The 12358-nt window shown below is 52.2% G+C and overlaps 2 protein-coding genes across 2 annotated transcripts; one reads left to right on the forward strand and one right to left on the reverse strand.

Moving 5' to 3' along the window:
- Positions 1-3413: 3413 nt before the first annotated feature.
- Positions 3414-8220, forward strand: CTHT_0051200 (uncharacterized protein; the record flags this gene model as incomplete). The annotated part of the gene is made up of 6 exons (XM_006695399.1): positions 3414-3599; positions 3718-4629; positions 5426-5554; positions 5929-7198; positions 7286-7915; positions 7973-8220. 6 exons carry the CDS (start codon positions 3414-3416, stop codon positions 8218-8220), a joined length of 3375 nt encoding a protein of 1124 aa, XP_006695462.1.
- A 1289-nt stretch (positions 8221-9509) lies between these two features.
- On the reverse strand, positions 9510-12358 carry CTHT_0051210 (uncharacterized protein; the record flags this gene model as incomplete). The annotated part of the gene is made up of 2 exons (XM_006695400.1): positions 9510-12110; positions 12176-12358. 2 exons carry the CDS (start codon positions 12356-12358, stop codon positions 9510-9512), a joined length of 2784 nt encoding a protein of 927 aa, XP_006695463.1.

Below are 12358 nucleotides of genomic sequence, written 5' to 3' on the forward strand. Positions count from 1 at the left end.
CATTAAAATAGCCACCTGTGCCTCTACCCTGCCTTTCCAACCTTAATGCATGTACATTCAAGTTTGGCTGGTACTCTGAATATACATGATGCCTTCCAAAATAGATGTTATATAACTTAAGGCATCCCAAACGTTGTGAATACCTGCCCTTATTGTTTTAGTAGCCCCGTTGATCCCTTAGCCGTCGGGCAGGCTGCAGGCGCGTCAGCTTCACAAATCCAAGGGCAACCAATTGAAGAAAGCAGTTCCAAAAGCTTTCTGACATTTTCACATGCTTTTAACTCAAGGACTTGGCGTTGCATCTGTGATTCTAAGGTTCCAATTGCATTGCTCCGTGGCCCAAATCGTCGGGAAATGCCGTGCTCGAAGAGCATGATTGCGAAAAAAAAGGGACACTTCTCTTTCTATGGTGCATTCGTCCCATCAGAGGCAGCTAACCACACTAGATAGCATTATTCAAATAAGTCTGGACGTTACGGTACCAAATTGAGCCAGTAGCGGGGGGTATTGATGGTTACAAAGCGGCAGCCACACCCGTTTTACTGTAACCCCTCCGTTAACAAATGCACCTGAGCAATCAAGCTCGAAACTACAGCGACGTTGATGATTGATGTTACCCTTGCCACCGATATAAATATGATTAATTGAACCTGACAATCCGCCATCTCATAAGGATGACTACATGCATTGAGTGACGATGCTAACCTCGCAGATGGACTGTGACGGAACAAGTAACGAATGCCAAAGTCAACGCCGTGACTATCTTCTACCTCTGTTATTGAAAATGGTAAGTATTGATCTATATGATAATCTCACACTGCCAAAGAGGCTCTCTAAGACTACCTCCTTCATGTCTGAATCTGCTCTCTCATGGATACTAAGTGTTTTCAAGATTCTGTACTTTGTTTTTCACCTTCGCATATCTTAGTAGCAATCCAAAGAGAGATCTGAGTCGAATGAAGGCGTAAGACTCCATTTAGGTCTCAGAACTGAGAAACTCAAAGGGTCCTGAAAAGACCGTTACGTCAAGTAGGATATACCGGGTAACGTTCTTTTTTCCCCTCATTCAGGTATGGGTAATACCTAGATGAAGAATAGACAAGGCCTGCCGAAATTTGGGAAGTTATTGCAACTTTCAGGCTAATGGGATTGATGCGGTGAAAACCAATAGAAGCCTAATGTCTCAGCGCTTGTTAATACCTCCATAAATCAGGTGTATATCCAAACAGAACTGGTGATATCAGGCGCTTATGGTAACTCAGAAACGCATGTGCGTTGGTGAATGCAGTCTGGAGCGTCTCGGTGACGCATGCGGCATGTTGCATCGCTTCCCTGCCTGTTGTCTACTCGTCCCTGGCGTGGCTCCATGCTAACGAATAGACTTCGATGCTTCCAATTTCTCTCAATCGACAATATAGATCACTAAGAATCTAGTGCCTGTTTCCTACTTGACTGATGGCTGGTGGAATTTACAAAGGACCAGGCAAGTTGCGGAGCCTGTTGGACACGAGTGTTATGGTGGACACACCAAACCGGAACCTTGACGAACATCCGGATGGATGAGTTGAGAGTGTAGCATGTGTCGTGTAATATCTGATATGCAAACATCGGGAGAGCATGGGGATAAGAGAAGACCGTTGTTGGCTGCATGACCTAGTGGCTTGCGATAGGGAAACACCAGGGGGAACATCGGGACATCCTCATCGCATCCTGGCCAAAACGATATATCCAACCTGATTGACCGGCCAGCGAGCTTGCGTGTTCTTCCCCTGTCCCTTCCCATAAATTCTCACTGGCAAGCTGGCCAAGGGGTTCTTATTCCCGGAGCTTGGGTATAAAGAGTGAAAATCTTCTTCGAACGTTGAGACTCCTTCCTTCCTCTTCCAAATGCAGCACACAACCGCACTTTCAGACCCAACAGACTATTTTCAACTAGTTAACACCCATCACTGGCGTTTGAGGGTCGTCAGGGAACTGATGTTGTCCACAGTGTCTTTAAGTCTAACCATATAATAAGGGTTGAAGACAATGTCGGTGGGAATGGTCCATTGGAAAGGTGGTAATGACTAACAGCAGATAAGGATGACGAGCACTTGCGCTTCCCCATTACGTTACTAGTCGCTCATTGAAGCACGATCAGTCTGGTGACTAAAGGAATTATGATGTTCCACTTGTCGAACTGTGTTCATCCACATAAGCAAGAACAAGTTGCCAATATCAGACACTGAAGGACTGGGGAAAGCTTCAATAAGAGGGAGGGAAACAATGTCGTCGCAGAGATGTTGTGGTAACAACATATCGATCTGGAGAGAACAACTTGACGGCATTTCACCTCGGGCTGCCAGTTCCAAAACATCAACTGACAACGTTCCGCGAACTACGAAGTGTCAACCAGGACGACAGTTTGGCTGGATAGAACGATAGTTGGAAAGAACTATGCACGAAGAAGGTCAATGGTTGGGTTGAAGTTCGGATGTGTCAGGAGTTCCGAGTCGACAGCACGGCGGCGACCAGTTCGAAAACCTGCATCCATCATCCAACATCCCAAAAACCCAGTTGTCAACAATCTAGCAAACTCTCACTGGTTCAACGGATATTTACATGTAATTAAATGAACTTTTACAGAGCAGCAAAACATCGACGAGTGGGTATATAACACGGCATATTTGAGAAGTCAGAAGTAATACCTTGGCACAATATCTTGGCAACAACACAAACACTCGGGACTCTTGGAGCCTCCTAGGTTCTCAGTACTCGAGGTTATAGTTCCCCTTCGGTTTTGAGACGAATGTTCAAAAAGGCTGTCACAATGGGTATAAGGGATTCAGGGATTCCAAGGAAAAGCCACCACGACTGGATTATGTTGATCCGTCTTTCCCAAGTATTTGGGACTATAGCAACCTATTGATGGCTAAATTTTGACTGGAAAGTCCGGGCCCTCTCGAGTTTCTCAGACCGTCTCTGCTAACATCAGACATCATGATAACACATCCCGCAGAGCTTCAACAATTCTTCGTGAAAGAAACAACATTACTGAGCCAAAAAGTTTAAAACTGCAACCGGTGAAAGAGAGTAACAGATGTTACTCTCGCAGTCATTGGGAAGTTAGGAGAGGGTTGGGGGTTAGATGTTTCCCCTGAGGGTTAGGGTTGTTCCAGCATGCATGGATAAGCTTGCTTGTCTGAGCGAAGACTTGGCATGTCACAGGTTTCCAGCGTTTACTGTTCGGTTCACCCATCCTCCAAAGCCCTCTGCTGACGGAATATTAAAGTTCCAATACCCTTCTAATACGGACATTCTCACAAGTCTCTCCTTGTTATTGCTGCCAAAGTTCTTCGTGACGCAGAAGTTGGATCGGTGAAAATAAACTGGCGAATGCTGATCCCCGCATCGGTTGTGTTTGGATCATCACCATGAAGCCCGTCATCGCCATCCCTGCGACTCTGCTGTTGGTGTATCGCGCATACGTCAAGAACTCGCTCACGCCAGCTGGCATCATTGCTGCTGTGCTTACCGCAATTGCCCATGCAATACATCCATGGAATTTGCCATTCGTCCTCTTGGTCGTCTTCTTCCTGGCTGGGACGCGGGCGACGCGTGTAAGCAATTCCGCTTCCCTTTCGCAGTGCCCTGAAAGGATAGAGTTCATTATTCCCTGCTTTCGACGCTCTTCCTGAAAAAAAAAAATAATCATACATAGCTAACTTGATGGAATAGGTAAAAGAGCATGTCAAGACCACTCTCACCGTGAAGGCAGGCGGCTCCTCAGGCGGTGAAGGCCCGCGTACACATGTGCAGGTCTTCGCCAATTCTCTGACAGCATCTATGCTCTCAGTCCTTCACGCTTACCAGCTTCGCTCCCGACAGCAAACTCTGCTTACCGACCCAACAGGTACCGGTAGCCTTTGCTTCTCTTGGGGCGGAGATCTCCTCGTGGTTGGCATTATTGCCAACTACGCCTGTGTTGCCGCTGACACGTTCAGTTCTGAGTTGGGCATCCTCGCTCGGAGTCAGCCGCGGTTAATAACGAGCCTTACTCTGCGCAAGGTGCCACGGGGTACAAATGGGGGTGTAACTCTCGAGGGCCTGGCAGCTGGTCTGCTTGGTAGTGTCATCATCGTCACGTCCGCTATGCTCTTTCTGCCGTTTTGCACCAAAGCGACGGAAGGCAAGCTGGGAGGAGGGCCTGCATGGACTCTGGAGCAAAGAAGGCTGCTGATGGGAGGTTTGGCTCTCTGGGGATTGCTCGGAAGTTTGGTGGATAGCATCTTGGGTGGCCTGTTCCAGCGTAGTGTGAGGGATGTGAGAAGTGGAAAGATTGTGGAAGGCGAGGGCGGCGAGCGTGTCCTCATATCTGCGCCGGTGCCGGAGAAGAGGACCGATGTTGGTGCTGGGATCAAGGCTGCCCTGCTACATGGAGAGGGTGAGGCTGCGGTTGAGAAGACGGACGCAGTGGGGACGGGTCAAAGTGGTGCTGATTTAAGCCGCTATGATCCCCAAAACAAGCAGCGCAGACCGAGCTTTGGAGACGAAAGACCATCGAGAGTAGTGGAAAACGGTTGGGATCTGCTTGACAACAACGACGTCAACTTTTTGATGTCGTTCGGCATGAGCATCGGTGCCATGGCTGTAGCGTCTTGGTATTGGCAAGTGCCGCTATCGTCAGTGCTGCCAGGAGCATGGTGAGCAGGCAGGCAGTTTGCCTTGATCATCATAAGTAATTTCTGTCGTTTCTCATGGCAGTGTAAACACAGCAATTATTCCCTACCTCTATTTCTTCATGAGTCCCGAGTTACAATGCATTACGTTTTTTAATACCTACCGTAGAGATCAGCCACAGCTTCTACCGGTGGATGTAGGATGGCGGTAAGTCTCTCGGAGACTGTATGAAACCAGCGAATGGTACTCTGTTTTCTTTCAGTTCTCTTCTCCATTGGCAGCTGTAAAAATCTTAGACTATTAGTAGAAGGAGATGAGCCTATCAATTTCCCATCTCTGAACAGAGGAGAGGGTATGTACACCGGTCGCAAAATGACCCAGGTCCTGTGATCGTGGGGTTTGCACCCCACGCATCTGGGGTGGCGGGGTAACAACCCCCCAAGTCTTGGCAGCCCGCATTTCCCCTCGTGGTGCTGTTTGGCTGCAGCCCACTACAGACCTGGCATCTTGGAAACTTTGGGGAAAACGGGACGGACTGTCCAGTCCCAATCGTAAGTGAGCAGGCAAGAAAACCGTAAGTGAGTCGACTGAGTACAAGCCGGAGCTAGCTGTGGGCGCTGGCCGTTACATGGTAATAAGAACACTGCGCTGCTGGGCTGGCCTGCAGAGCAGTTGAAGCACTGAAGAACTGGAGAGATAGCTTCTCCACAGGCCATCCCCAGAACCACCGAGTACCCAGTGACGACACAATCAAAACCCACTGCAGCTCACTGAACGCGCACAAGGAGTGGCTCGGAACAACTTCTGGCCAAGGGAATCAGCAAGGGAGCCGCCAGGAGTCGCTAGAATCTGGGAGTCAAGTCAGGTGGAGAGAAGCCGGTGCTGGGCGCTGTGGGTAAGCTATCTGCGAATGTGAACGTGTGAGCCTGTGAATCTGCGGGTCTCTGGGCTGCCTGAACTGTGTGGGCAGGTCCAGGGCTCCATCGGATACCTGCTTCTAAAGTTTCGGCAGCCACTGCCACGGGTGCCGAGATTCAAGATGCCACCCCGGCCAGGCATTTGATGATGAGGAGCTCCAGGCAATCTCCTTGTTTCCATCGCAGACTCGCCAAAACAACAATAGGCAGCCTGGCGACGAGGTCTGGCACCAGGCACAGCAAAAAGGACTGTCAAGCGACTTTGAACCACATCACCAGTCAAAGGTCAAACCGGACCTACTAGTTGAGCGACCATCAGCAACCTGAACACCGCCAAAGCCACCAAAACCAGCCCCACGGCAATCCACCACTTCCCAAGAACCCCGCCATCGCTACGACCACAACCATCACCAATTACTCGTGTCCCGCAAACCCCTCGAAATCCTCAAACCCCTTCAACCACTTCAACCACTCCGCAATGGCTTCGGCCGACCGCAGCGCCGCCCCGTCTAGCGGCGACAGCGCTGGCGGCAGTCAGAATCGCCAACAATCGTCGCATCGCGCAGACCGTAGTAGCGAATCGCGACTGAGCCAGTACCAGATCATCAAGACTCTGGGCGAAGGCAGCTTCGGCAAGGTGAAGCTGGCCATTCACAAGGGAACCGGCCAGAAGGTCGCCCTCAAGATCATCTCCCGCAAGAACTTGCAGACGCGCGACATGAAGGGACGCGTTGAGCGGGAGATCGAGTACCTGCAGCTGCTGCGCCATCCGCACATCATCAAGCTGTATACCGTAATCAAGACGCCCGCCGAGATCATCATGGTTCTCGAGTTTGCCGGCGGCGAGCTCTTCGACTACATCGTTCAGCACGGCCGCATGCACGAGGATGAGGCCCGTCGCTTCTTCCAACAGATGCTATGCGCTGTCGAGTACTGCCATCGCCACAAGATCGTCCACCGCGATCTCAAGCCCGAGAATCTGCTGCTTGACGACAACCTCAATGTCAAGATTGCCGATTTCGGCCTGAGCAACATCATGACCGACGGTAACTTCTTGAAAACCAGCTGCGGCTCGCCCAACTACGCGGCTCCCGAGGTCATTAATGGCAAGTTGTACGCCGGGCCCGAGGTCGATGTGTGGAGCTGCGGTGTGATCTTGTATGTCTTGCTTGTTGGTCGCCTGCCCTTCGACCACGAGCACATCCCGACTCTATTCGCCAAAATCGCACGGGGAAGCTATATGGTTCCCACGTGGATGAGCCCCGGCGCGGCTGGCTTGATCAAGAAGATGCTCGTTGTCAACCCAGTGCAACGCGCAACCATCGACGAAATTCGCCAGGACCCGTGGTTCCTCAAGGACCTCCCCGCCTACCTTCACCCGCCCGTCGAGGAATTTTACCACACAGGCATCGACCCCAACAAAGCCATTCGACCCAGCGACATTGCCCCGCACATTTCGCCTCAGGAACAGCAAAAACTGCACGAGGAGGTGACAGAAAAGATTAGCAAAACCATGGGCTACGGCAAGCAGGATATTGAAGAGGCCCTCGAGTCGGACGAGCCATCGGCTATCAAGGATGCTTACATGATTGTGCGGGAGAACAAGCTCATGGAGCATAGCAGTAAGCATCCCAATACATATGTTTTTTTTTTCTCTTGTTTTTTTTTTTTTTCCCTTTTTCAGTTGCAGAACGATTGACATAAAACAGAACTCACTGGCCTTACTCCCGCCGATGATCCTTCTCACTCCTCCCGGTCGGTCACGAGCACAACCGCACCACGCCTTCCCTACGTCAGTAAGGTTGGCATTTTGCCCAGCAGCCTTACCGTGTATCATAAGGTTTTCATGGAACGCGAGCGGGCAAAGGCAGAAGGATTGGAACTCGACACCGCACCGATCGCGCCTGAACCGGCGCCCCAACCACGCAGCCAAGCTGAGCAGGAGGAATCGCTGCGTCGACTCAAGCCCCATTCGCGAAGCTATGCGCGTCTCGACGACGCCAGTCGCCCACAGGGTCTCACGCCGGCAAATCCGCCCAAGAAGAACAAGCCAGTACGTTGGCAGTTCGGCATCCGTAGTCGGAACGCCCCGTGGGAAGCCTTGGTGTGTATTTATAAAGCTCTGTACAAGCTCGGAGCCACATGGTTGGTGGATGAGGATTATGATTTTGTACATGGCAATAGAGATGAGGATGAGGATGATTACGACTCGGAAGAAGGCGGTTATAGCATGCGAAGACATGGCAGGCATCGCGGCTCATCGAGCGCCGACAGGGAACAGGGGTTTTACAAGTTACCTGCTGATCCCTGGAACATCAAAGTGCGCTGGACTACGGACAGTAAGTTCTAAGCCGTTTCTAAGATCTTTCCCCTGAGCCATTGCTGACGGTACTCAGAGCTCCAGAAACACTCCGTTGCCTCGGGCCTCAGCGACGGCCAGGAAGCCAACGAATTTCAGATTGTCGCGATGCGTATGGACATCCAGATCTACGAAATGGAGTCTGGAGTTTACCTTGTCGACTTCAAGGTCGACGGTTATGAGACGCCCGATGGCAAACTGCTTGAGGAGAAGGATGTTACCAGCCCGTTCCCATTCCTCGACATGGCAGCGCGGCTGATTATGCAGCTTGCAGATGCTGATTAGCATGATGGCGACTCTACCGGGGAGCATTATAGGCGTTTTGTATGGGGGTTCTTGTTTGGGTTGGTTTTATTTCACAAGCCGAACTCGATATTAAAGGGATGCTGTTTGAAGGCAGACAGGGTCCATTGAAGATGCAAACGATGATACGTGGGGAATGCCCAAGCGCTAGTCGGTTTTTCTTTAAATCAGGGAACGGATCTATGGTCTGGGGCAGGTGTCATTTGGGGAATGAACCTACGCATAGACGGAAGGTTGCGGCTTTGTCTTGTCTTGAGGCAAGCATGTATTGGATTTTTGTACACTCTTATTGATGTTAGTGATGAGTTAACCGTGGAATAAGGAGGATTATTCGCTGTGTATACTTACCTGGCTATTTACTGCTTGTTAGCGTTGCAGCCCTGGGATTCATCCCACATGTTTATCGGGCAGCAGAGAGTTTCCCATCGAAATGGAGAGAAGTTACGAGAACTACCTCCCTACTTGTGGTAATCACGGTGAATCAACAATAGCTGGGGTGAGGGGAGGGGAGGAGACAAGCGGCTACGAAGCAAAAATGAAACAGTATGAAACCAATTATTGTTGATATGTACTATTCGATTCCCTCCCAGGGAACCAGGACATATATAGTTACTAGGTAGCATAGACCAAACCCGTGCAACCCATCCAACCAAGCATATCCTCAACGAAAGAAGCTCCATATCCCCATTTGTTCATCCCCTAAGGACCAAAGGAAAGCGAGAGACACGAAAGGAACCATGATGACTAGAATAGCCAGGTTGCTAACTAGCCCAGCAAAACAGACCTGAAGTCATGGACAATCGCCGACAGCAAGAACCCCTAATATCTCCACATGTATGCGTATTAATGCAAACAAGAAAGGTATTATCAAAACGAAAGAGTGAAACCATATAATCTCGTTCATCAGTCATAACATCCTGTCCATCAGATCAAAAACAGCCTCGGTCCTTGGTATCATCCCCTATTTTTCGGGGATCACAATCACCAACAAAGCCTCCTCATCCCTACCCACTGCGTTAATGAAAGAAACCGAATTCTAATGTCGATCTGACGCTCGCCCATCCTCGACCATCGAAGTAGACCTGCCCGGCCCCCTCCCAACAAGCGGCCTCTCCTTCGCCCACTAATACGATCAAACCCTACCAAATGTACCTAGCTCTGCAGATGACAAAGGTTTCTTTTGTTTTTTTCCTCTTTTTTGTATTTTTGGATCGTGACTTGGAACTCAATAGTTTAGCCAAAACTTCAGCATCACCCTAGCGTATGGATGACTACCTGTCAACTGCAACAGCTTGACCCTGAAGCAGTGCATCCAGTTCCCACGGTTGGAGGGTACTTCTCCTCCGAGTAGCAACTTTGTTCGCAGCGGCTGCAACAACGTTGGAATGACTGCGTTTGTGCCTTTCTTTGTCCACACTCCTCTGCTGGTGGGACTGGGGCTCGGCCAGCGTCAATTCATCGACGCCATCGTCGTCGCGATAGCGCATGCTGCCAGCGCGGGCACGTCGCGTTGGGGAAGTGTGAACTGCCGGGTTGTGTCCGCAGCTACAGCTGCAGTATGCAGTGGCTCCTGTTGCGCTTGTAGTCGCAGAGTCGCTCTCGGACCTCAAGCTGCTTTTGCCGGTGGTTGTTGCCCCTGATGCGGTCTCCCCTTCAACGGCGTGGGAGCTAGCTGGTGGAGGGAAACTCTTCAGGTTGTTTGACCTAGCGGCCTTGAGCTTAGCCTTGACCCTTGCGGCATCAGCTTCGCGCTCTGATGCAGCAAGTTTCGCGGCGATGGTCTCTGTCGTCAACATAGGCGACTGTTGTGGAGGGAGGAGCGCGGCGTTCCCTGCCGCAGTCGCACATCCGGTGTTGCAACTGGACCGCGGCAGCGGCAGACGCGAGTTGACGCGTTTGAGTGTGCGCTCAGGTGACCTGGTGGGCGACGGAGCCGTATCCTCTGAAGCTGAGGCGCGAGCGTGTATCTTGGACGACCCCGACGGGGCCTGCTTCTCGCTGGCTGCGGCGCTCTTAGCAGCGGCAGGACCTGAACGAGATGACGCTGCCGAGGCTACGGATCTCGCACGCGGGGCTGACTTGGTTGAGTGATTATCACGATCCGCTTTCCTTGTGGGGGAGCGACCTCGTGAGGCGGCAGTGCTGGCGGTAGTGCTGGTCGTGGCCGATCTAGAGGGCCGTGACCGCAATACTGGTTTTGCTTCTTTCGCAGCGCTAGCGACCGTCTTGGACGTTGCCCTTGTTTCCTCCCTCTGAACTCTCCTCGTGGCGGTCGCAGTCTGCTGTGCTTGATCCGACCGTTTGTTCCGTGAAGCGACAGTTGACCTCTTAGCTCCTTCGTTGTTAGACTTGGGAGGGGGCTGCGGAGGATTAGTGTCGATAACACTGTTTGCGTTAACGGTTGTCGCAGACACCGGAAGCGGCACAGAAGCAGCCTCTTCCTCAGGAGGAACGGGTCGCAACGACAGAGCAGGCTTCTTTGGAGCAGATCCAGGAGGCTTCTCAGCCGGGTAAGGCAGCCGCGGCGATCGCAGAGGTTCCTCCTCTGGACCGTGCTGGTACTCCCACACGTTTTCCTCAGCGATGGGAGAATAGAATTCCCTAGTGCGACGGTGATGGGGATCCGCACGGCCGCCACGGTTACCAGCAGCGTAAGAGTCGCGAAGCGGGCCGATCTGAGACATCATGACAGATTGTTGAAGGATCTGAACATTCGGCTCCTCAGTGTCCAGTTCGTTGACGTCGAGATCATCCATGTCATCGTCATCATCAACCGCGGGCTCAGGCTCTTCGTCAAACACATCAGGCTCACCCTCGTGGACATCCGGCTCCGGTACGATTTCCATGGGCTCCGGCTGATGATGGTGATGGTGCTCGCAGCAGTGATGCATCCTGTTCTCGTCGGTCATTTCGCTACGCGGGGCGCTCACGGCGTCCAGGGACAGCCCCAAGCCGTGGTTTGTTTCCTCGACGTTGCTAACCTTGACGGGGCTGAGCCGCAGACCCATCTTCAGCTCTTCGACATTCACGGGCCGGCCGCTGTTTTGCATGCGTTTGCGCCATCCATCGATCAGGTGCACAGCCTCCTTCCAGCGAGTCTCCATCTTTTCCCATCCATCACGTAGCCTGTTGATCTCGTCCTCTCGCACGACAACCTCCTCAATAGGCACGAATGACGGGTTGGTCAAGATGGTACGTAGGTGCTCCAGCACTGCATCGACTTCGGCATGGAGGTCGGCCATGTTCGTAGCAAGCACCAATGCGTGGCCATTATTGCTATTCTGCTCAGGGGAAACAGTGCCATCACCGTTCATATTGTCGTCCCACCCGCTCATCTCCTTCAGCTGATCCAAAGCCCGCCGGATCATCTGTAGCAGCTCTTCGTTCTCCTCACTTAGATTGCGTGCTAGCTCTGTTAGATATGCGTTGGTCTCCGTGCGCAAGTCGTTCGCGGCAGCTGTGCCATCTCGCTGAGGTGCATAATCAGCGTCGCCCCCGACGTCTCCGACGACAGTAACTGTTGTTATCGCTGGGCTCTTGGTCGCTCCTCGAGCACGACCGGCCTCTGTAACGGCCTTCTTCAAGCTCTCAATCTGACGGTCCCGCTTGCGGACCTCGTTCGCGCAAGCAGCGCGGGTTTGGGCCACGAGCGATTTGGTGCGGGCAGCCTCCTCCTTCAAGCGGTGGATTGTTTGCTCGGCGGCCCGAAGCTGGGAGCGCATAGCAGCCTCGGCAGCTTCACTGGCACCAGCCTTACGAAGGGCTTCGGCATGCTTCTCTTGGAGACGCTGGATATCGTTGGCCTGACGGAGGGACTCAGCGCGTAGCGTACGCAGGGTAGCCGAAAGGGACTCGCGGTGCTCGGCATCGCGCTGCAGGAGAGCTAGTCAGTCGCTGAGGGAAAGCGGTGAACAGGAAGAAATGGAAGAGCACTCACATCCCGACGCAGAATCAGATCGTTGACCAGCGAGATGATACGGCCCATGGTATCGGCCACCTCGCTCTCGCTGTCGCCCGGATGGGCGAAGTCAATGCTCTGTCCATCGCGCAGCAGGCCCCGCGACAGAAGCTGGTTGTTAATGTACAGCGACGCCGTACGGAGGTTTTCTAGGTCGATCAT

The sequence above is a fragment of the Thermochaetoides thermophila genome, assembly GCF_000221225.1.
Source record: "Thermochaetoides thermophila DSM 1495 unplaced genomic scaffold scf7180000011820, whole genome shotgun sequence".
NCBI classification, from domain to species: Eukaryota; Fungi; Ascomycota; class Sordariomycetes; order Sordariales; family Chaetomiaceae; genus Thermochaetoides; species Thermochaetoides thermophila.